The sequence below is a fragment of the Gymnoscopelus braueri genome (genome assembly GCF_963280865.1).
Source record: "Gymnoscopelus braueri genome assembly, chromosome: 18".
Taxonomy (NCBI): Eukaryota; Metazoa; Chordata; class Actinopteri; order Myctophiformes; family Myctophidae; genus Gymnoscopelus; species Gymnoscopelus braueri.
In genome coordinates this window covers 326,009-344,707 of record NC_137618.1, presented here as the reverse complement: position 1 = coordinate 344,707, position 18,699 = coordinate 326,009, and the positions used below count along the sequence as shown (strand labels likewise).

General features: G+C 37.1%; 1 protein-coding gene across 1 annotated transcript; it reads right to left on the bottom strand.

Annotated features, from left to right (window-relative positions):
* Positions 1 to 51: 51 nt before the first annotated feature.
* On the bottom strand, positions 52 to 18,505 carry rmp64 (ribonuclease MRP subunit p64). The gene is made up of 10 exons (XM_080456509.1): positions 18,382 to 18,505; positions 16,394 to 16,548; positions 12,335 to 12,423; positions 10,829 to 10,957; positions 9,063 to 9,140; positions 7,116 to 7,413; positions 6,160 to 6,475; positions 5,349 to 5,410; positions 3,951 to 4,174; positions 52 to 1,025 (listed from the first exon to the last, which is right to left on the bottom strand). Exons 1-10 carry the CDS (start codon positions 18,494 to 18,496, stop codon positions 635 to 637), a joined length of 1,857 nt encoding a protein of 618 aa, XP_080312635.1. The 5' UTR covers positions 18,497 to 18,505; the 3' UTR covers positions 52 to 634.
* Positions 18,506 to 18,699: the final 194 nt, after the last annotated feature.

The following is an 18,699-nucleotide window of genomic DNA, read 5'->3' as shown; positions in this document are numbered from 1 at the left end:
TCTGGTTGTTACAATGACACTAATGAAGGCTCTGTTCCATTCTGGTTGTTACAATGATACTAATGAAGGCTCTGTTCCATTCTGGTTGTTACAATGATACTAATGAAGGCTCTGTTCCATTCTGGTTGTTACAATGATACTAATGAAGGCTCTGTTCCATTCTGGTTGTTACAATTATACTAATGAAGGGTCTGTTCCATTCTGGTTGTTACAATGATACTAATGAAGGCTCTGTTCCATTCTGGTTGTTACAATGATACTAATGAAGGCTCTGTTCCATTGTGGTCAAACAGAGTCAGGGTGTTGACTCACTGGAAACACTCTGCTACACCAGTGGGTCTCAAAGTGTGGTCCAAAACTCTGAGAGTACACATTTTTACCCTCTCAGAGTTATCCTTGAAATTAAAACATTTGAGAACCACTGTGCTACATGAAATGGAACAGAACCTCATTAGTATCATTGGTAACACCTGTGAGGGAAGTAAGGAAGAGGCCCAATTTATTTCCAATATGGCTGCTGTGCAAAGAGCTTATTGTGTTCATATAGACACTCGACCAAAACACCTTCCTTCTCCACATCTTGAAGAAGTAAATCTCTTGTCTTGAACTTTCATTTTACTGTAAATAAAAAATGTCAGAAGCCGACCGAGCCAAATATATCATCTATTTCATCTATTTCATCTATTTCATCTATTTCATCTGTTTCATCTGTTTCATCATGGCTGCTGTCAGACAGAGAGGCCAGAGCTGTGCTTTTAGATGAAGTTGCATGTTCACCGCTCTCAGTCAGAGGAAGGTTTTGGTCTGCTTGTTGTGTTCTCCCAGCAGGCTTTGTAGACACCGGCCATTGGGTCCTCACTCTGGCCGTCCTGTGGTTGAATCTTTCCCGGAGACACTGGAAACGTGTTCTAGGGAAGGCTCTCCTCCGGAGCGCAGACACAGACAGGAAGCTGGTGGGGACGGGTCCCGTGGGAGAGGAGGCCCAGCAGGCTTCCTGTTTGAAGATCCTCAACTTCCTCTGGACCCTGAGCTCAGGACAGAATGACAGATAGATTAAGACCTGAGGCCGATTCTACAAATGCCTTCTAAGGGCACGGTCACACCGCACTTTTATTTGACCTATGACCTATGGGTGGAACCTGCTAATGCTTTGTCAATGCAAATGTGTGGATTCATGGTCTAAACATCTTTCCACGTGTCGCGCTCTATACTGTAGTGTACGCCTGCTGGTACTATATGTGTGTATATACATACATACATACATACATACATACATACATACATACATACATACATACATACATACATACATACATACATACATACATACATACATACATACATACATACATACATACATACATACATACATACATACATACATACATACATACATACATACATACATACATACATACATACATACATACATACATACATACATACATACATACATACATACATACATACATACATACATACATACATACATACATACATACATACATACATACATACATACATACATACATACATACATACATACATACATACATACATACATACATACATACATACATACATACATACATACATACATACATACATACATACATACATACATACATACATACATACATACATACATACATACATACATACATACATACATACATACATACATACATACATACATACATACATACATACATACATACATACATACATACATACATACATACATACATACATATATATATATATATATATATATATATATATATATATATATATATATATATATATATATACATATATATATATACACACACACACACACACACACACACCATACTGCTGGTACATGCCATACAATACTGGCTGCAAAAAACAGCAAGTTTAACAGCGGGCAACCATATTGTGGTGTGACCGTGCCCTTAAACAGTAGTTCTCACAATAAGATTTTTCAAAAATGTTCAAAAATAGCAGATGTACAAACACCCTGTAGATGTACTGTACACCCTGATGTACTGTACACCCTGATGTACTGTACACCCTGTAGATGTACTGTACACCCTGATGTACTGTACACCTGGGCAAGACCTGGGCTGATGGTTGTCTAGGAAATGGTTGAATTTGGCAGAAGTACCGCCCAAGGAAATGACGTTGATGCTTTACAAATCTGTTAACATTCTCCGTGAATGAAATGAGTGTTGTGATTGGTCAATAAATATAGTTTCCGGGGAAACGCGTACGACGGAAGTCCTGCCCTATAGACACTCTCTGCTTTAGGTTGTGACCAGGCTCTTCTCTTCACAGAGGAGTGAGGCTGGGACCAGGCTCTTCTCTTCACAGAGGAGTGAGGCTGCTTTAAGAGGCTCTTCTCTTCACAGAGGAGTGAGGCTGCTTTAAGAGGCTCTTCTCTTCACAGAGGAGTGAGGCTGAGACCAGGCTCTTCTCTTCACAGAGGAGTGAGGCTGAGACCAGGCTCTTCTCTTCACAGAGGAGTGAGGCTGAGGCTCTTCTCTTCACAGAGGAGTGAGGCTGAGACCAGGCTCTTCTCTTTAGGTTGTGACCAGGCTCTTCTCTTCACAGAGGAGTGAGGCTGAGACCAGGCTCTTCTCTTCACAGAGGAGTGAGGCTGAGGCTCTTCTCTTCACAGAGGAGTGAGGCTGAGACCAGGCTCTTCTCTTCACAGAGGAGTGAGGCTGAGACCAGGCTCTTCTCTTCACAGAGGAGTGAGGCTGAGGCTCTTCTCTTCACAGAGGAGTGAGGCTGGGACCAGGCTCTTCTCTTCACAGAGGAGTGAGGCTGCTTTAAGAGGCTCTTCTCTTCACAGAGGAGTGAGGCTGAGACCAGGCTCTTCTCTTCACAGAGGAGTGAGGCTGAGGCTCTTCTCTTCACAGAGGAGTGAGGCTGGGACCAGGCTCTTCTCTTCACAGAGGAGTGAGGCTGCTTTAAGAGGCTCTTCTCTTCACAGAGGAGTGAGGCTGCTTTAAGAGGCTCTTCTCTTCACAGAGGAGTGAGGCTGCTTTAGGAGGCTCTTCTCTTCACAGAGGAGTGAGGCTGCTTTAGGAGGCTCTTCTCTTCACAGAGGAGTGAGGCTGAGACCAGGCTCTTCTCTTCACAGAGGAGTGAGGCTGAGGCTCTTCTCTTCACAGAGGAGTGAGGCTGAGACCAGGCTCTTCTCTTCACAGAGGAGTGAGGCTGCTTTAAGAGGCTCTTCTCTTCACAGAGGAGTGAGGCTGCTTTAAGAGGCTCTTCTCTTCACAGAGGAGTGAGGCTGCTTTAAGAGGCTCTTCTCTTCACAGAGGAGTGAGGCTGCTTTAGGAGGCTCTTCTCTTCACAGAGGAGTGAGGCTGCTTTAGGAGGCTCTTCTCTTCACAGAGGAGTGAGGCTGAGGCTCTTCTCTTCACAGAGGAGTGAGGCTGGGACCAGGCTCTTCTCTTCACAGAGGAGTGAGGCTGAGGCTCTTCTCTTCACAGAGGAGGGAGGCTGGGACCGAGGCTAGCAGATGTACAAGCTTGTATATCTGCAATATTTTAATAACCAATGCAAAAGTCTAAAATGACACAGATGCTTTCCCGGTTTAAATGGGTTAATAAGTGAAGACATACTGTAGATGCACAACATTGAAATATAGTTAAATATGGTTGCTGTGTGGCAGAAACATCTCATCTCCATAATTTTTTTTTCAGTTATAAATTAATGCACTACTTCTTCATACAAAGGTAGCAAAAGATAGCTGATCTACAAGCCCAAAACGTGTCACCTTGTGACACGTTTTGGGCTTGTGGATCTGCTATTTTTGTATTTGAATCCTGAAAAGTAATATATTTTTGAATATGGGGTTTTCACCCAACAGCCACGATATAGAGTTTTACACCAAAATGTCCCTGAAACCTTATTATTATTATTATTATTACCTGAAACCTTATTATTATTATTACCTGAAACCTGCTGCTTCCAGACGTTTCATCTTAAGACACCTCAGCTGGACGAAGGACAGAAGACGTGTTTCCTGTCTCAAACGGTGAGATTTACACCATGGGATCATGAGCTCCAGGCGGGTTGCCAGGTCTGTGAAGGTGGCCGATGTGTTCACTTGTTGGTGGAACATTTCTTTATGGTTAAGAGCAGCATCCTGTGTGGAAGATTCTTCTTCTGTAGATTCCTGCAGTACAGTCGATGAGATACAATACAGTAGATATGAGAACCATAAGACCGTACCACATAGAACCATAAGACCATACAGTACAGTACAGTAGATATGAGAACCATAAGACCGTACCACATAGAACCATAAGACCATACCACATAGAACCATAAGACCATACAGTACAGTACAGTACAGTAGATATGAGAACCATAAGACCGTACCACATAGAACCATAAGACCATACAGTACAGTAGATATGAGAACCATAAGACCGTACCACATAGAACCATAAGACCATACAGTACAGTAGATATGAGAACCATAAGACCGTACCACATAGAACCATAAGACCGTACCACATAGAACCATAAGACCATACCACATAGAACCATAAGACCATACAGTACAGTACAGTAGATATGAGAACCATAAGTACCACATAAGATGTGATGATGAGCGACTGTGAAATAATTCATGCTAAATAGTTAACTGATTTAGACTGGGAAAGAGAATCTGTGTCATTTTTAGATTTCTTTGGGCTATTCAAAAATAGCAGATCTACAACAAGCTTGTATATCTGCTATTTTTGAAAGAATCGTGTGCAAGGCTTTTGAATATATATATATTTTTAAAGCGAACATTTTAACTCAAATCTTTGCTTCTGGGGGATTCTACAAATGTCTTCTAAATACTAACAGTTTCTTTGAAAAACGTATGTTTCTATATCAGTGGTTCTCAAACTGTAATGTATTTGGCCGCGGACCCCCATCTCAAGATATTTTGTAATAGGGACCCCCCAGAAGCAAAGATTTGAGTAAAACATTTTCCCTTTAAAAATATATATTCTAATATCTGCAAAAAAAATCACTATAGACAAAATAGCCAAATAAATCTTAAAATGACACGGATGTTTTTCCCGGTCTTAATGGGTTAATAACCAATTGACAAAAATAGGAGAGGCATATATTTATATATTTATATATTTATTGGGCTCACATACTGTACCTCTGTAAAGTCCTTGAATAAAATACATATATTTATTGGTCTTACCTCTGTAAAGTCCTTGAATAAAATACATATATTTATTGGTCTTACCTCTGTAAAGTCCTTGAATAAAATACATATATTTATTGGTCTTACCTCTGTAAAGTCCTTGAATAAAATACATATATTTATTGGTCTCACATACCTCTGTAAAGTCCTTGAAGACTTTGAGTAAAGCTTCTCCATCAATGATATCAAAGATTCCCACTGTGAAAGAGTCAGTGTATGATTAGTTTAGTATATTTACTGTTTAGTACATTTAATGTTTAGTATATTTAATGATATCAAAGATTCCCATTGTGAAAGAGTCAGTGTATGATTAGTTTAGTTTATTTAATGCATAAACAGCTTCCACTTTATCACTGGAATCTGATCAATGTTCTACTTATTCTATACTATTATTATCATGTCGTACGTCCTATCCAGTCTAGATGGTTCTCCATATAACGGGGAGAGGGATGTAGAATGTGTGTTGTAATATAATATATAAAGTAATATACAGACAGTATGGCTGCCATTAGATAAAGTAGCACATTGTGTGCAGAATTATTATTTTTCCCTGTCTGAGCATGATTTGTGAGCCAGGAATAGTGCAATAGCTTAGCCTGGGATCCAGTCTTCCCTAAATTGATATGTATACAGTATGGCCGCGGACCCCCATCTGAAAATGTTTTGTGCAAGGGACCCCCAAAAGAGAAGATTTGTTACAAATATTAAAAATGGAAAAAAATCGATATTTTTCACTTTATGCTGCCAGCTTGTACATATGCTATTTTTTGAATAACCAACATATACATGGATAAAGTGGTTTTGAATGATTGTGAATGCTACATTAACTACTTTAGCTGGGGACCCTCTGGAACCCCCTCAAGGACCCCTGGGGGTCCCCGGACCCCAAATTGAGAACCAATGCCATAAAGAATTTAGAATGAGTGGAAGAATAATATACTACACACCTCTTTTCACTGGGACACCTAGGTCAGGTTCTTCTAAGCGCCTCTTATTCATCTTGTCTTCCTTCTCCTTCATCTTGTCTTCCTTCTCCTTCGCCATCTTCAGCATCTCTTTATGTTTCTTAATCTCCATCCTCGCCCGTCTCAGCTGCTTCCGCGCCTCCCTCCGTGCGGTCACAAAGTCCTCCTTTGTCACGCACCTCCTCAGCCGCCCCATCTTCTTGGTAATCCCGCTCTTCAGCGTCAGGTAATCCCTCCCTTTCTTCAGGATCAGGACATACAGCTCTTTGACTCTGGCGGACGTGTAGATTTTGGGAACCTGGGAAAATCATCATCAGCCATTTTAGATTTCTTTGGGCTATTCAAAAAAATTGCGAAAATTGTAACTCAAATCTTCAGAAATATTCAAATGACACGGATGTGTTCCCAGTCTTAATGGTTTAAGTTAGATGTATAGGTATTCTTACATGTACTCTATCAGTCTGTTTAAGGTAGATGAATAGGTATTCTTACATGTACTCTATCAGTCTGTTTAAGGTAGATGTATAGGTATTCTTACATGTACTCTATCAGTCTGTTTAAGTTAGATGAATAGGTATTTTTACATGTACTCTATCAGTCTGTTTAAGGTAGATGAATAGGTATTCTTACATGTACTCTATCAGTCTGTTTAAGGTAGATGAATAGGTATTCTTACATGTACTCTATCAGTCTGTTTAAGTTAGATGAATAGGTATTTTTACATGTACTCTATCAGTCTGTTTAAGTTAGATGAATAGGTATTTTTACATGTACTCTATCAGTCTGTTTAAGTTAGATGAATAGGTATTTTTACATGTACTCTATCAGTCTGTTTAAGTTAGATGAATAGGTATTTTTACATGTACTCTATCAGTCTGTTTAAGTTAGATGTATTCTTACATGTACTCTATCAGTCTTAACATGGAGGAAGGACTCACCACAGACTTGTAGCTTTTGGGAGTCTTCTTTGGGGTGGATCTGTGGCTCACATGCTGATGGAGGGCTTCCAGATGTTGCTGCACGGCAGAGACAGACAGTGGTGGCTCTGGCTCTGGCTCTGCCATCAAGGAGGTTTGGTGGGTTTGGTCAGAAGGTCCCAGGAACTGAACCATGTCTTCTGGAAGGGAGTAGTCTGTGAGGTAGGGCATGGGCCGAGCCTGGGACACCTCTCTGAGGAGATGCAGGATCTGCAGGTAGAGGGAAGCCAGGTTGGCCAGGATGCCCCGGAAAAACACCCTGATTTGGGGGGGGGGACAAGGTTTGTGACAGACTCTGGACCGACAGAAATGCCCGATTTATATTTGGTTGTGCATCTTGTCGAGCATCGAAAGTAGCAGATCTGCAAGCTCACAGGGCAGGGCGTGGCAGGCAGCACGACACCAGCGCATACGTATAAGTCAGGCTGAAGTGGTATGTTTAGCTTATTGACTACAAGTACAGCTCATGTTACACTACGCATTATTGTCATTACAGCCTCTTTCCATACATGCTAGTTTACTATGTTTACTACCTGTTTACTATGCAGATATATATATATATATATATATATATAGATATAGATATAGATATAGATATATATATATAGATATATATAACTACTATAGTTTACTATGCAGATATACCTTGGTCACTCGTTCTAACATGTTTGTCACTTAGAGGCGAGGTTCATTGTATCCTAGGTTCATTGTATCCTAGTTTCCTCGTCTCTCAGCACTCACTTATGTGACAATTTACCTTGTGGTTTGCCTACTACAGTTTCATGAAACTAGAGTTTCGTTTCAATTAAATGCCTAAATTATAAATAGTAAAATACTGTTACCATTTTCCCAAGCATATTGTGTTTGTTTTTTTCAAGAAAGCATTGGATTCCATAAGTTTCAGTACAATATGAAAAACAACTTGCAGAGACTTTAAACTTGATTGAAATATATGTGGGTAATAATTGAGTATTTAGAAATGTATTATTCCAACATACTAAATAAATGTCACTGCCATTGTTGTATATAAACTATTATTTGTCACGGTCACCTTATTATTGTGCTTTAAAAGCAGATTGTTTCGAAAAGTCTAGCAGAGAAAAGATTGGTTGTACAAACAAACATGTCTTTGACTTCTTAAAATGGGCAATGAACGTTGACTTATTCCCTTAAATTCAGTAACATTTGAATGAATATGGAGAATATGCAGAGATATCTGAAACAAAAACCACCAATGGAAAAATGTATCATATTTATGTACGATTTGGCCAAAACTGTGAATAGACAATTACATGTATTGACGCCAGTATGGTCCTTAGAGAGATGTATAGGTATTATTGCATGTACTCTATCAGTCTGTTTAAGGTAGATGAATAGGTATTCTTGCATGTACTCTATCAGTCTGTTTAAGTTAGATGTATACAGTAGGTATTCTTACATGTACTCTATCAGTCTGTTTAAGTTAAATGTATACAGTAGGTATTCTTGCATGTACTCTATCAGTCTGTTTAAGTTAGATGTATACAGTAGGTATTCTTACATGTACTCTATCAGTCTGTTTAAGTTAGATGTATACAGATGTATACAGTAGGTATTCTTGCATGTACTCTATCAGTCTGTTTAAGTTAGATGTATAGATATTCTTACATGTACACTATCAGTCTGTTTAAGTTAGATGAATAGGTATTCTTGCATGTACTCTATCAGTCTGTTTAAGTTAGATGAATAGGTATTCTTGCATGTACTCTATCAGTCTGTTTAAGTTAGATGTATACAGTAGGTATTCTTACATGTACTCTATCAGTCTGTTTAAGTTAGATGTATAGATATTCTTACATGTACTCTTTCAGTCTGTTTAAGTTAGATGTATACAGTAGGTATCAGTGTTAACGTGCAGAAAGGACTCACCACAGACGGCTGAGCATGCTGGTTATCACTACGTTCAAGATAATGAACTCCTCCCACTTCAGAGTCTGCTTGGAGAGTCTGCAGGTCATGCAGGTTAAGGGGGAAAAAACCCATAAAGTGGCACAGAGTACAGAAATATTTAACATTATATTCTATAAGTAGAAATCATATTCCCTAAACCCATTCAATCTGGGAAAGCATCTGTGTCCTTTTAGATTTATTTGGTCAAGCTCAGAGCGCGGCACTGAATGCCACACTATGAGCTTGTAGATCTGCTATTTTTGAAAAATCTAGACAATTTATGCAAATCTTTGAATATATACATTTTTTAAGCGAACATCTACAAGCTCACAATAGGTGTAGAGGGAGAAAAGAGCAGACCAAGTAAAAAAAGAAAAGTTTAATCTGAAACACAATTTTATACATTATATAAAAGGGGGTCCCTGCTTCATCTCTCTCTCAGCTAGGGGGTCCTTGGCCTGAAAAACATTGAAGACCCCTGCTCAATGCAGTTGATGTATTACCTGGTGTTTACCTTGCTTACTGCAAGTCGCTCTGGATTGAAGAGCATCTGATAAATGCCTCTGAGAGTCAAAGCTTTTGGACCGTTAAGGCTCTGCTACATATTTACATATTTAAAGGATACATAAAGGCTCTGCTACATATGTATATATTTAAAAGGATACATGAAGGCTCTGCTACATATGTATATATTTAAAAGGATACATGAAGGCTCTGCTACATATGTATATATTTAAAGGATACATAAAGGCTCTGCTACATATGTATATATTTAAAGGATACATAAAGGCTCTGCTACATATTTACATATTTAAAGGATACATAAAGGCTCTGCTACATATGTATATATTTAAAGGATACATAAAGGCTCTGCTACATATTTACATATTTAAAGGATACATAAAGGCTCTGCTACATATGTATATATTTAAAGGATACATAAAGGCTCTGCTACATATGTATATATTTAAAGGATACATGAAGGCTCTGCTACATATTTACATATTTAAAGGATACATAAAGGCTCTGCTACATATGTATATATTTAAAGGATACATAAAGGCTCTGCTACATATGTAGATATTTAAAGGATACATAAAGGCTCTGCTACATATGTATATATTTAAAGGATACATGAAGGCTCTGCTACATATTTAAAGGATACATAAAGGCTCTGCTACATATTTACATATTTAAAAGGATACATAAAGGCTCTGCTACATATTTACATATTTAAAAGGATACATAAAGGCTCTGCTACATATTTACATATTTAAAGGATACATAAAGGCTCTGCTACATATTTAAAAGGATACATAAAGGCTCTGCTACATATTTAAAGGATACATAAAGGCTCTGCTACATATTTACATATTTAAAAGGATACATAAAGGCTCTGCTACATATTTAAAGGATACATAAAGGCTCTGCTACATATTTATATATTTAAAGGATTTATAAAGGCTCTGCTACATATTTATATATTTAAAGGATTTATAAAGGCTCTGCTACATATTTAAAGGATACATAAAGGCTCTGCTACATATTTATATATTTAAAGGATTTATAAAGGCTCTGCTACATATTTAAAGGATACATAAAGGCTCTGCTACATATTTATATATTTAAAGGATACATAAAGGCTCTGCTACATATTTAAAGGATACATAAAGGCTCTGCTACATATTTACATATTTAAAGGATACATAAAGGCTCTGCTACATATTTACATATTTAAAGGATACATGAAGGCTCTGCTACAGTGAGTCATGGTGCAGCTCATAAGTCGGGCGGCTCCCAGCACTTTGAGACAGAGCCACTCCAGCATGGGCTGACTGGGAACCTCACACTCTGAACCCTTCATGCTCAGCTCTCTGGAAAACAACATGGTGGTGCAGGTAAATGACACAGAAATACAGAGACATTTATATTCAACAATATGGACTTAACTCTCAAAATGTTAGAGTAGTGCAGTCATAGACACAGTAAAAAGTCAATAATAAAGTATAATACATGTACATGTACAATAATAAAGTATAATACATGTACATGCCCATTGACACAGAAACCACATAAGCATATTGATTGAAATTTGTATTAGGCAAAAGAATGTAAAACAACACAGTTACATTTATAATACTTTTGTCTAAAAGGTCTGACCAAAAAAGTCCTTGCGGACTTGTTTCCGTTGGGGTCCTTGAATTAATTTCATAGACATATATAGTAGCAACCAAACAGTTCAAATCAACATAAGAAACGGAGAAAAAAAAAACACCACTATGTACAAAAAAAGCATCATGAAAAATAAAATAAAAGTATATACAAAAAAAGGGGGGAGGGGGGTCATCTGTCTACCGGGAAACTGGTACTACCTCCTCTTATGGCCTCCAGAAAGATGAGTTTTTAGGGCTGTTTTGAATGAGCCCAACGAACTGCATTTTTTGAGGGATGGGGTTAGACTATTCCATACCTCGGTGGCCGTGGTGTAGAAGGAGAATTTGCCCATGTTTGTTTTATGGGTGGGTGGTACCAGATTGTTGTTTACGCTCCCTCTAGTTTCGTGACTGTGGGTGTCACTAACTTTTTGGAGGTATTTTGACAGATAAGCGGGTATAAGGGGCATTTCGGGCAAATCTGCATTTACACATCTATGTCATTTTTTTATACCTTTTTTTTTATTTATTTAATTTCTTTGACTATTGAAAAATTGCAGGGGAAAAAAAGTTAAACCCATGTTGCTATAATATCAGTGGTTCTCAAACTTTGTTCATGTCAAGGAGCACCCAAAATTATGTATTTGTCCACGGACCCCCATCTAAAAATATTTTGTTCCAGGGACCCCCAGGACTAAAGATTTGTGTTAAAAATGTATATATATATATATATATATTCAGAGATTTGCACACATTTTCACAATTGTCTTTTTTCAAAAATAGCAGATCTACAAACTCACGAGCTTGTATATCTGCTATTTTTGAATAGCTAAAGCAATCTTAAAATGACACACAGATGCTTTCCCAGATTGAATGGACTAAATCACGTGCGTACAGTACGTGGTTTTTAAGTTAAAGTGCTACCCTCCACCTCTTTGTTTTTCTTTGTGTTGGACTAGTGACAGACACAGTATGGATATGCCATCAGAGGCTAAAAGGATAGAGCATCCAACTGCACATTAACAGAGCCTTTTATGAAATACATTTAACTAAGTAATAATACTTATTCAACAGTAGATCCTCCTGTAAGTTCATTACCTTTGGAATTTAGTGGGACACAGATCCATCAGATCTTCCAGGGCAGCATCCAGCTTCATTTCCTTCAACCTGTTGATGCATTGTTCAACCTGACACACACACACACACACACACACACACACACACACACACACACTTTTTTTTAAATCTTGGAAAAGATGTATCATTTTTAAAACACACACATCTTGTGTGGGGGTCCCCTGGCACAATATATTTTCAGATGGGGTTCTGCGGCCAAATACATATCTATGTGGAGGTCCTTGCAAAGAAAAAGTGAAAGACAAAGATTGAAAAAGAACGCACCAAGAAGAACTCAGGTCTGTTTTACTGTTAAACTGAAGTGATTTGGATGAATTCAAAATATTATCAGCGTATGCTGCGGTGCCCCTGGACTTGGGTCCCCCCCCACTTTGAGAAACCCTGCTCTAGTGGCTCTAATTGGGACGGTCTGTCTTTCTAAATCAACCATCTTTAGTGGTATGACTGTAATGTAATGTAATGTAATCTTTAGTGGTATGACTGTAATGTAATGTAATGTAATCTTTAGTGGTATGACTGTAATGTAATGTAATGTAATGTAATCTTTAGTGGTATGACTGTAATGTAATGTAATGTAATGTAATCTTTAGTGGTATGACTGTAATGTAATGTAATGTAATGTAATCTTTAGTGGTATGACTGTAATGTAATGTAATGTAATCTTTAGTGGTATGACTGTAATGTAATGTAATCTTTAGTGGTATGACTGTAATGTAATGTAATCTTTAGTGGTATGACTGTAATGTAATGTAATGTAATCTTTAGTGGTATGACTGTAATGTAATGTAATGTAATCTTTAGTGGTATGACTGTAATGTAATGTAATCTTTAGTGGTATGACTGTAATGTAATGTAATGTAATCTTTAGTGGTATGACTGTAATGTAATGTAATGTAATCTTTAGTGGTATGACTGTAATGTAATGTAATCTTTAGTGGTATGACTGTAATGCAATGTAATGTAATCTCTAGTGGTATGACTGTAATGTAATGTAATCTTTAGTGGTATGACTGTAATGTAATGAAATGTAATCTTTAGTGGTATGACTGTAATGCAATGTAATGTAATCTTTAGTGGTATGACTGTAATGTAATGAAATGTAATCTTTAGTGGTATGACTATAATGCAATGTAATGTAATCTCTAGTGGTATGACTGTAATGTAATGTAATCTTTAGTGGTATGACTGTAATGTAATGTAATGTAATCTTTAGTGGTATGACTGTAATGTAATGTAATCTTTAGTGGTATGACTGTAATGTAATGTAATCTTTAGTGGTATGACTGTAATGTAATGTAATGAAATGTAATCTTTAGTGGTATGACTGTAATGTAATGTAATGAAATGTAATCTTTAGTGGTATGACTGTAATGTAATGTAATCTTTAGTGGTATGACTGTAATGTAATGTAATGTATTGTAATCTTTAGTGGTATGACTGTAATGTAATGTAATGAAATGTAATCTTTAGTGGTATGACTGTAATGTAATGTAATGTAATGTAATGTAATCTTTAGTGGTATGACTGTAATGTAATGTAATGAAATGTAATCTTTAGTGGTATGACTGTAATGTAATGTAATGAAATGTAATCTTTAGTGGTATGACTGTAATGTAATGTAATGAAATGTAATCTTTAGTGGTATGACTGTAATGTAATGTAATGTAATCTTTAGTGGTATGACTGTAATGTAATGTAATGAAATGTAATCTTTAGTGGTATGACTGTAATGTAATGTAATGTAATGTAATCTTTAGTGGTATGACTGTAATGTAATGTAATGTAATGTAATCTTTAGTGGTATGACTGTAATGTAATGTAATGAAATGTAATCTTTAGTGGTATGACTGTAATGTAATGTAATCTTTAGTGGTATGACTGTAATGTAATGTAATGAAATGTAATCTTTAGTGGTATGACTGTAATGTAATGTAATGTAATCTTTAGTGGTATGACTATAATGTAATGTAATGTATGGTAATCTTTAGTGGTATGACTGTAATGTAATGTAATGAAATGTAATCTTTAGTGGTATGACTGTAATGTAATGTAATGTAATGTAATCTTTAGTGGTATGACTGTAATGTAATGTAATCTTTAGTGGTATGACTGTAATGTAATGTAATGTAATGTAATGTAATCTTTAGTGGTATGACTGTAATGTAATGTAATCTTTAGTGGTATGACTGTAATGTAATGTAATGTATTGTAATCTTTAGTGGTATGACTGTAATGTAATGTAATGTAATCTTTAGTGGTATGACTGTAATGTAATGTAATGTAATGTAATCTTTAGTGGTATGACTGTAATGTAATGTAATGTAATGTAATGTAATCTTTAGTGGTATGACTGTAATGTAATGTAATGTAATGTAATCTTTAGTGGTATGACTGTAATGTAATGTAATCTTTAGTGGTATGACTGTAATGTAATGTAATGTAATCTTTAGTGGTATGACTGTAATGTAATGTAATCTTTAGTGGTATGACTGTAATGTAATGTAATGTAATGTAATGTAATGTAATGTAATGTAATCTTTAGTGGTATGACTGTAATGTAATGTAATGTAATCTTTAGTGGTATGACTGTAATGTAATGTAATGTAATCTTTAGTGGTATGACTGTAATGTAATGTAATGTAATCTTTAGTGGTATGACTGTAATGTAATGTAATGTAATCTTTAGTGGTATGACTGTAATGTAATGTAATGTAATCTTTAGTGGTATGACTGTAATGTAATGTAATCTTTAGTGGTATGACTGTAATGTAATGTAATGTAATGTAATGTAATCTTTAGTGGTATGACTGTAATGTAATGTAATGTAATCTTTAGTGGTATGACTGTAATGTAATGTAATGTAATCTTTAGTGGTATGACTGTAATGTAATGTAATCTTTAGTGGTATGACTGTAATGTAATGTAATCTCTAGTGGTATGACTGTAATGTAATCTCTAGTGGTATGACTGTAATGTAATGTAATGTAATCTTTAGTGGTATGACTGTAATGTAATGTAATGTAATCTCTAGTGGTATGACTGTAATGTAATGTAATCTTTAGTGGTATGACTGTAATGTAATGTAATGTAATCTCTAGTGGTATGACTGTAATGTAATGTAATCTTTAGTGGTATGACTGTAATGTAATGTAATGTAATCTTTAGTGGTATGACTGTAATGTAATGTAATCTTTAGTGGTATGACTGTAATGTAATGTAATGTAATGTAATGTAATCTTTAGTGGTATGACTGTAATGTAATGTAATCTTTAGTGGTATGACTGTAATGTAATGTAATGTAATCTTTAGTGGTATGACTGTAATGTAATGTAATGTAATCTTTAGTGGTATGACTGTAATGTAATGTAATCTCTAGTGGTATGACTGTAATGTAATGTAATGTAATCTCTAGTGGTATGACTGTAATGTAATGTAATGTAATGTAATCTTTAGTGGTATGACTGTAATGTAATGTAATGTAATCTCTAGTGGTATGACTGTAATGTAATGTAATCTTTAGTGGTATGACTGTAATGTAATGTAATGTAATCTCTAGTGGTATGAATGTAATGTAATGTAATGTAATCTTTAGTGGTATGAGTGTAATGTAATGTAATGTAATGTAATCTTTAGTGGTATGAGTGTAATGTAATGTAATGTAATGTAATGTAATGTAATCTTTAGTGGTATGACTGTAATGTAATGTAATGTAATCTTTAGTGGTATGACTGTAATGTAATGTAATGTAATGAAATGTAATGTAATGTAATCTTTAGTGGTATGACTGTAATGTAATGTAATGTAATCTTTAGTGGTATGAATGTAATGTAATGTAATCTTTAGTGGTATGACTGTAATGTAATCTTTAGTGGTATGACTGTAATGTAATGTAAATGTAATGTAATCTTTAGTGGTATGACTGTAATGTAATCTTTAGTGGTATGACTGTAATGTAATGTAATCTTTAGTGGTATGACTGTAATGTAATGTAATCTTTAGTGGTATGACTGGAGTGTTTACCTGCTTCAATGCTCTGAAGGTCCTGTTCCTTCCACTGCTGTAGTGGAGAACGTACAGCAGCTCGTAGAGAAGTCGTACGTCAGTCTGGAGGAGCTGGCTCCTGAGCAGCAGGAGGACTTTGTCATTGTCCAGCAGAAGCTGGTCAACATTTTCATCTGGAAAACAAACCAGTTCTCAGTCAGTGAGTGAACAGACCACCGAGCGTACAGAGCGTACAGATGTTTAAGGTTCGGTCCGGCACAAAATATTTTAGGTCAGGGACAAAACTACCCGTTTAAATGTCTTATTTAGTCAGCCTGTGGCCATGTTTCACATTGTAGCCGAACCGGGAGCAGTACTGGCAGCGGACTTAGGGGGGTTTTCCGGGTTGAATGTGAAACATGGCCACAGGCTGATTAATGAGACATTTAAACGGGTAGTTTCGTCCCCGACCTAAAATATTTTGTGCCGGACCAAACCTTAAACATCTGTACGCTATGGAATCTACCATTAGTGTTTGGATATGATGTTGACAAAAGGGTAAACAGAGGACCCTTTGTGGACGTTCAACCGATTCTGGGAGACCTCGGCGTAGGACCTCATCTCGGAGCTGTATAGCGGAGTGAGAGGTTCTTAATGAGGCTAACTAACTCTCCCTGTATGTATCTGTATGTATCTGTATGTATCTGTATGTATCTGTATGTATTCTGTGAAAACATTCCCATGTGGGTTTGTAAACAGACATAACTTAGGCTCAAAGCACACTCAACAACACAACATATAAAGCAGCAGTGTGATTCTACCTGTATCAGCACTGATGTGTGTGTGTGTGTGTGTGTGTGTGTGTGTGTGTGTGTGTGTGTGTGTGTGTGTGTGTGTGTGTGTGTGTGTGTGAGAGAGAGAGTGTACGAGAGTTGTAGGGTTGATCCTCCATGGACACAGGGACTTTCATCTCCTTGCCCGTAGATCTCCAAACAAGTACAAATGCAAAAAATTAAAGTGCTTACCCCCATGCCCCAAATGTTACCTCTTTCTACGGGGTAGTAGTTAATGTAATAATCCATATATTTCAATAAAGAAGTGTTGTCTGTGGCCGAACGCCATTTTTTCACCCTCGTTTACTTCCTGTTTACATTGAGCGTAATTCCGGGTTTCACCGGATGCGCCCCGTTACTACCGCCCATTGGGAACTTCCGTCAGAATCGGCCACAGAGGCATTAAAACACTTCTTTATTGAAAGATATGGATTATTACATTAACTACTATCCCGTAGAAAGAGGTAACATTTGGGGCGTGGGGGTAAGCACTTTTATTTTTGTTGCATTTGTACATGTTTGGAGATCTACGGGCTAGGAGATGGTCCCTGTGTCCATGGAGGATTAGCCCTGAAACATGACTGTCATACCATGACAGTCATGGTGCCGAGTCCCCCTGGTCTAAATTTGTGTTCGATTTTTTCACATTGCCATCTCTCACATAAACATAAACGTTCAGATTTCAAATATAAAGTGCTTACCACCGAGCCACGGATGTTACAAGGCGATGCGGACCGCGATGAGTACCCGTATCTCCCGTATTGTTCAATAAAAAGCATTTTAATCCCATCGCCGGCCATTTTCTCCAAATTGTCTCCGATACTTTCAACCATGCGACACTAATGGTTGGGAGGTGTATTGCACTCTGATACATTAGAAGAAAAAAAAGTCCGGCGATGGGATTAAAATACTTTTTATTGAACAATACGGGAGATACAGGTACTCATCGCGGTCCGCATCGCCTTGTAACATCCGTGGTTCGGTGGTAAGCACTTTATATTTGAAATCTGAACGTTTATGTTTATGTGAGAGATGGCAATGTGAAGAAATCTAACACAACTTTAGACCAGGGGGACTCGGCACCATGACGCTTGTATACAACATCGTCATGTGAACCATGGTTACTATATATAAAGCAGCAGTATATATACCTGTATCATCACTGATGTGTATTATTATTATATATATAAATACCTGTATCATCATGGATGTTTATTCTAACAGAACAAACAGCTCCAGGAGGCAGAATGAACACTTTATTCCAGGGTTCTGGTTCTGAAGTCTGAACACAGTGACTAGAGGAAGCCATGCTGCTTCTGACCCGGAACACCAGGAACTCACACAGCCTATCACAGCGGAGGAGGTGTACACGTCACGAACTCACACAGCCTATCACAGCGGAGGAGGTGTAGACGTCACGAGCTCACACAGCCTATCACAATGAAATAAATGCCGACGTCACGGATTCTCTTAAAGGTACAGTACAGTCACCAATGAGAAGAACAGAACAGA

What these genes read in the sequence shown, in the direction of transcription:
- rmp64 (XM_080456509.1), bottom strand. Translation starts at nt 18,496, where the DNA reads ATGGCTTCCTCTAGTCACTGTGTTCAGACTTCAGAACCAGAACCCTGG. An exon ending in TGTCCCACTAAATTCCAAAG is followed by an intron (nt 10,958 to 12,334) that starts GTAATGAACTTA and finishes GTTGTTTTCCAG; the next exon opens with AGAGCTGAGCATGAAGGGTT. An exon ending in AGGTGTCCCAGTGAAAAGAG is followed by an intron (nt 5,411 to 6,159) that starts GTGTGTAGTATA and finishes ACTCTTTCACAG; the next exon opens with TGGGAATCTTTGATATCATT.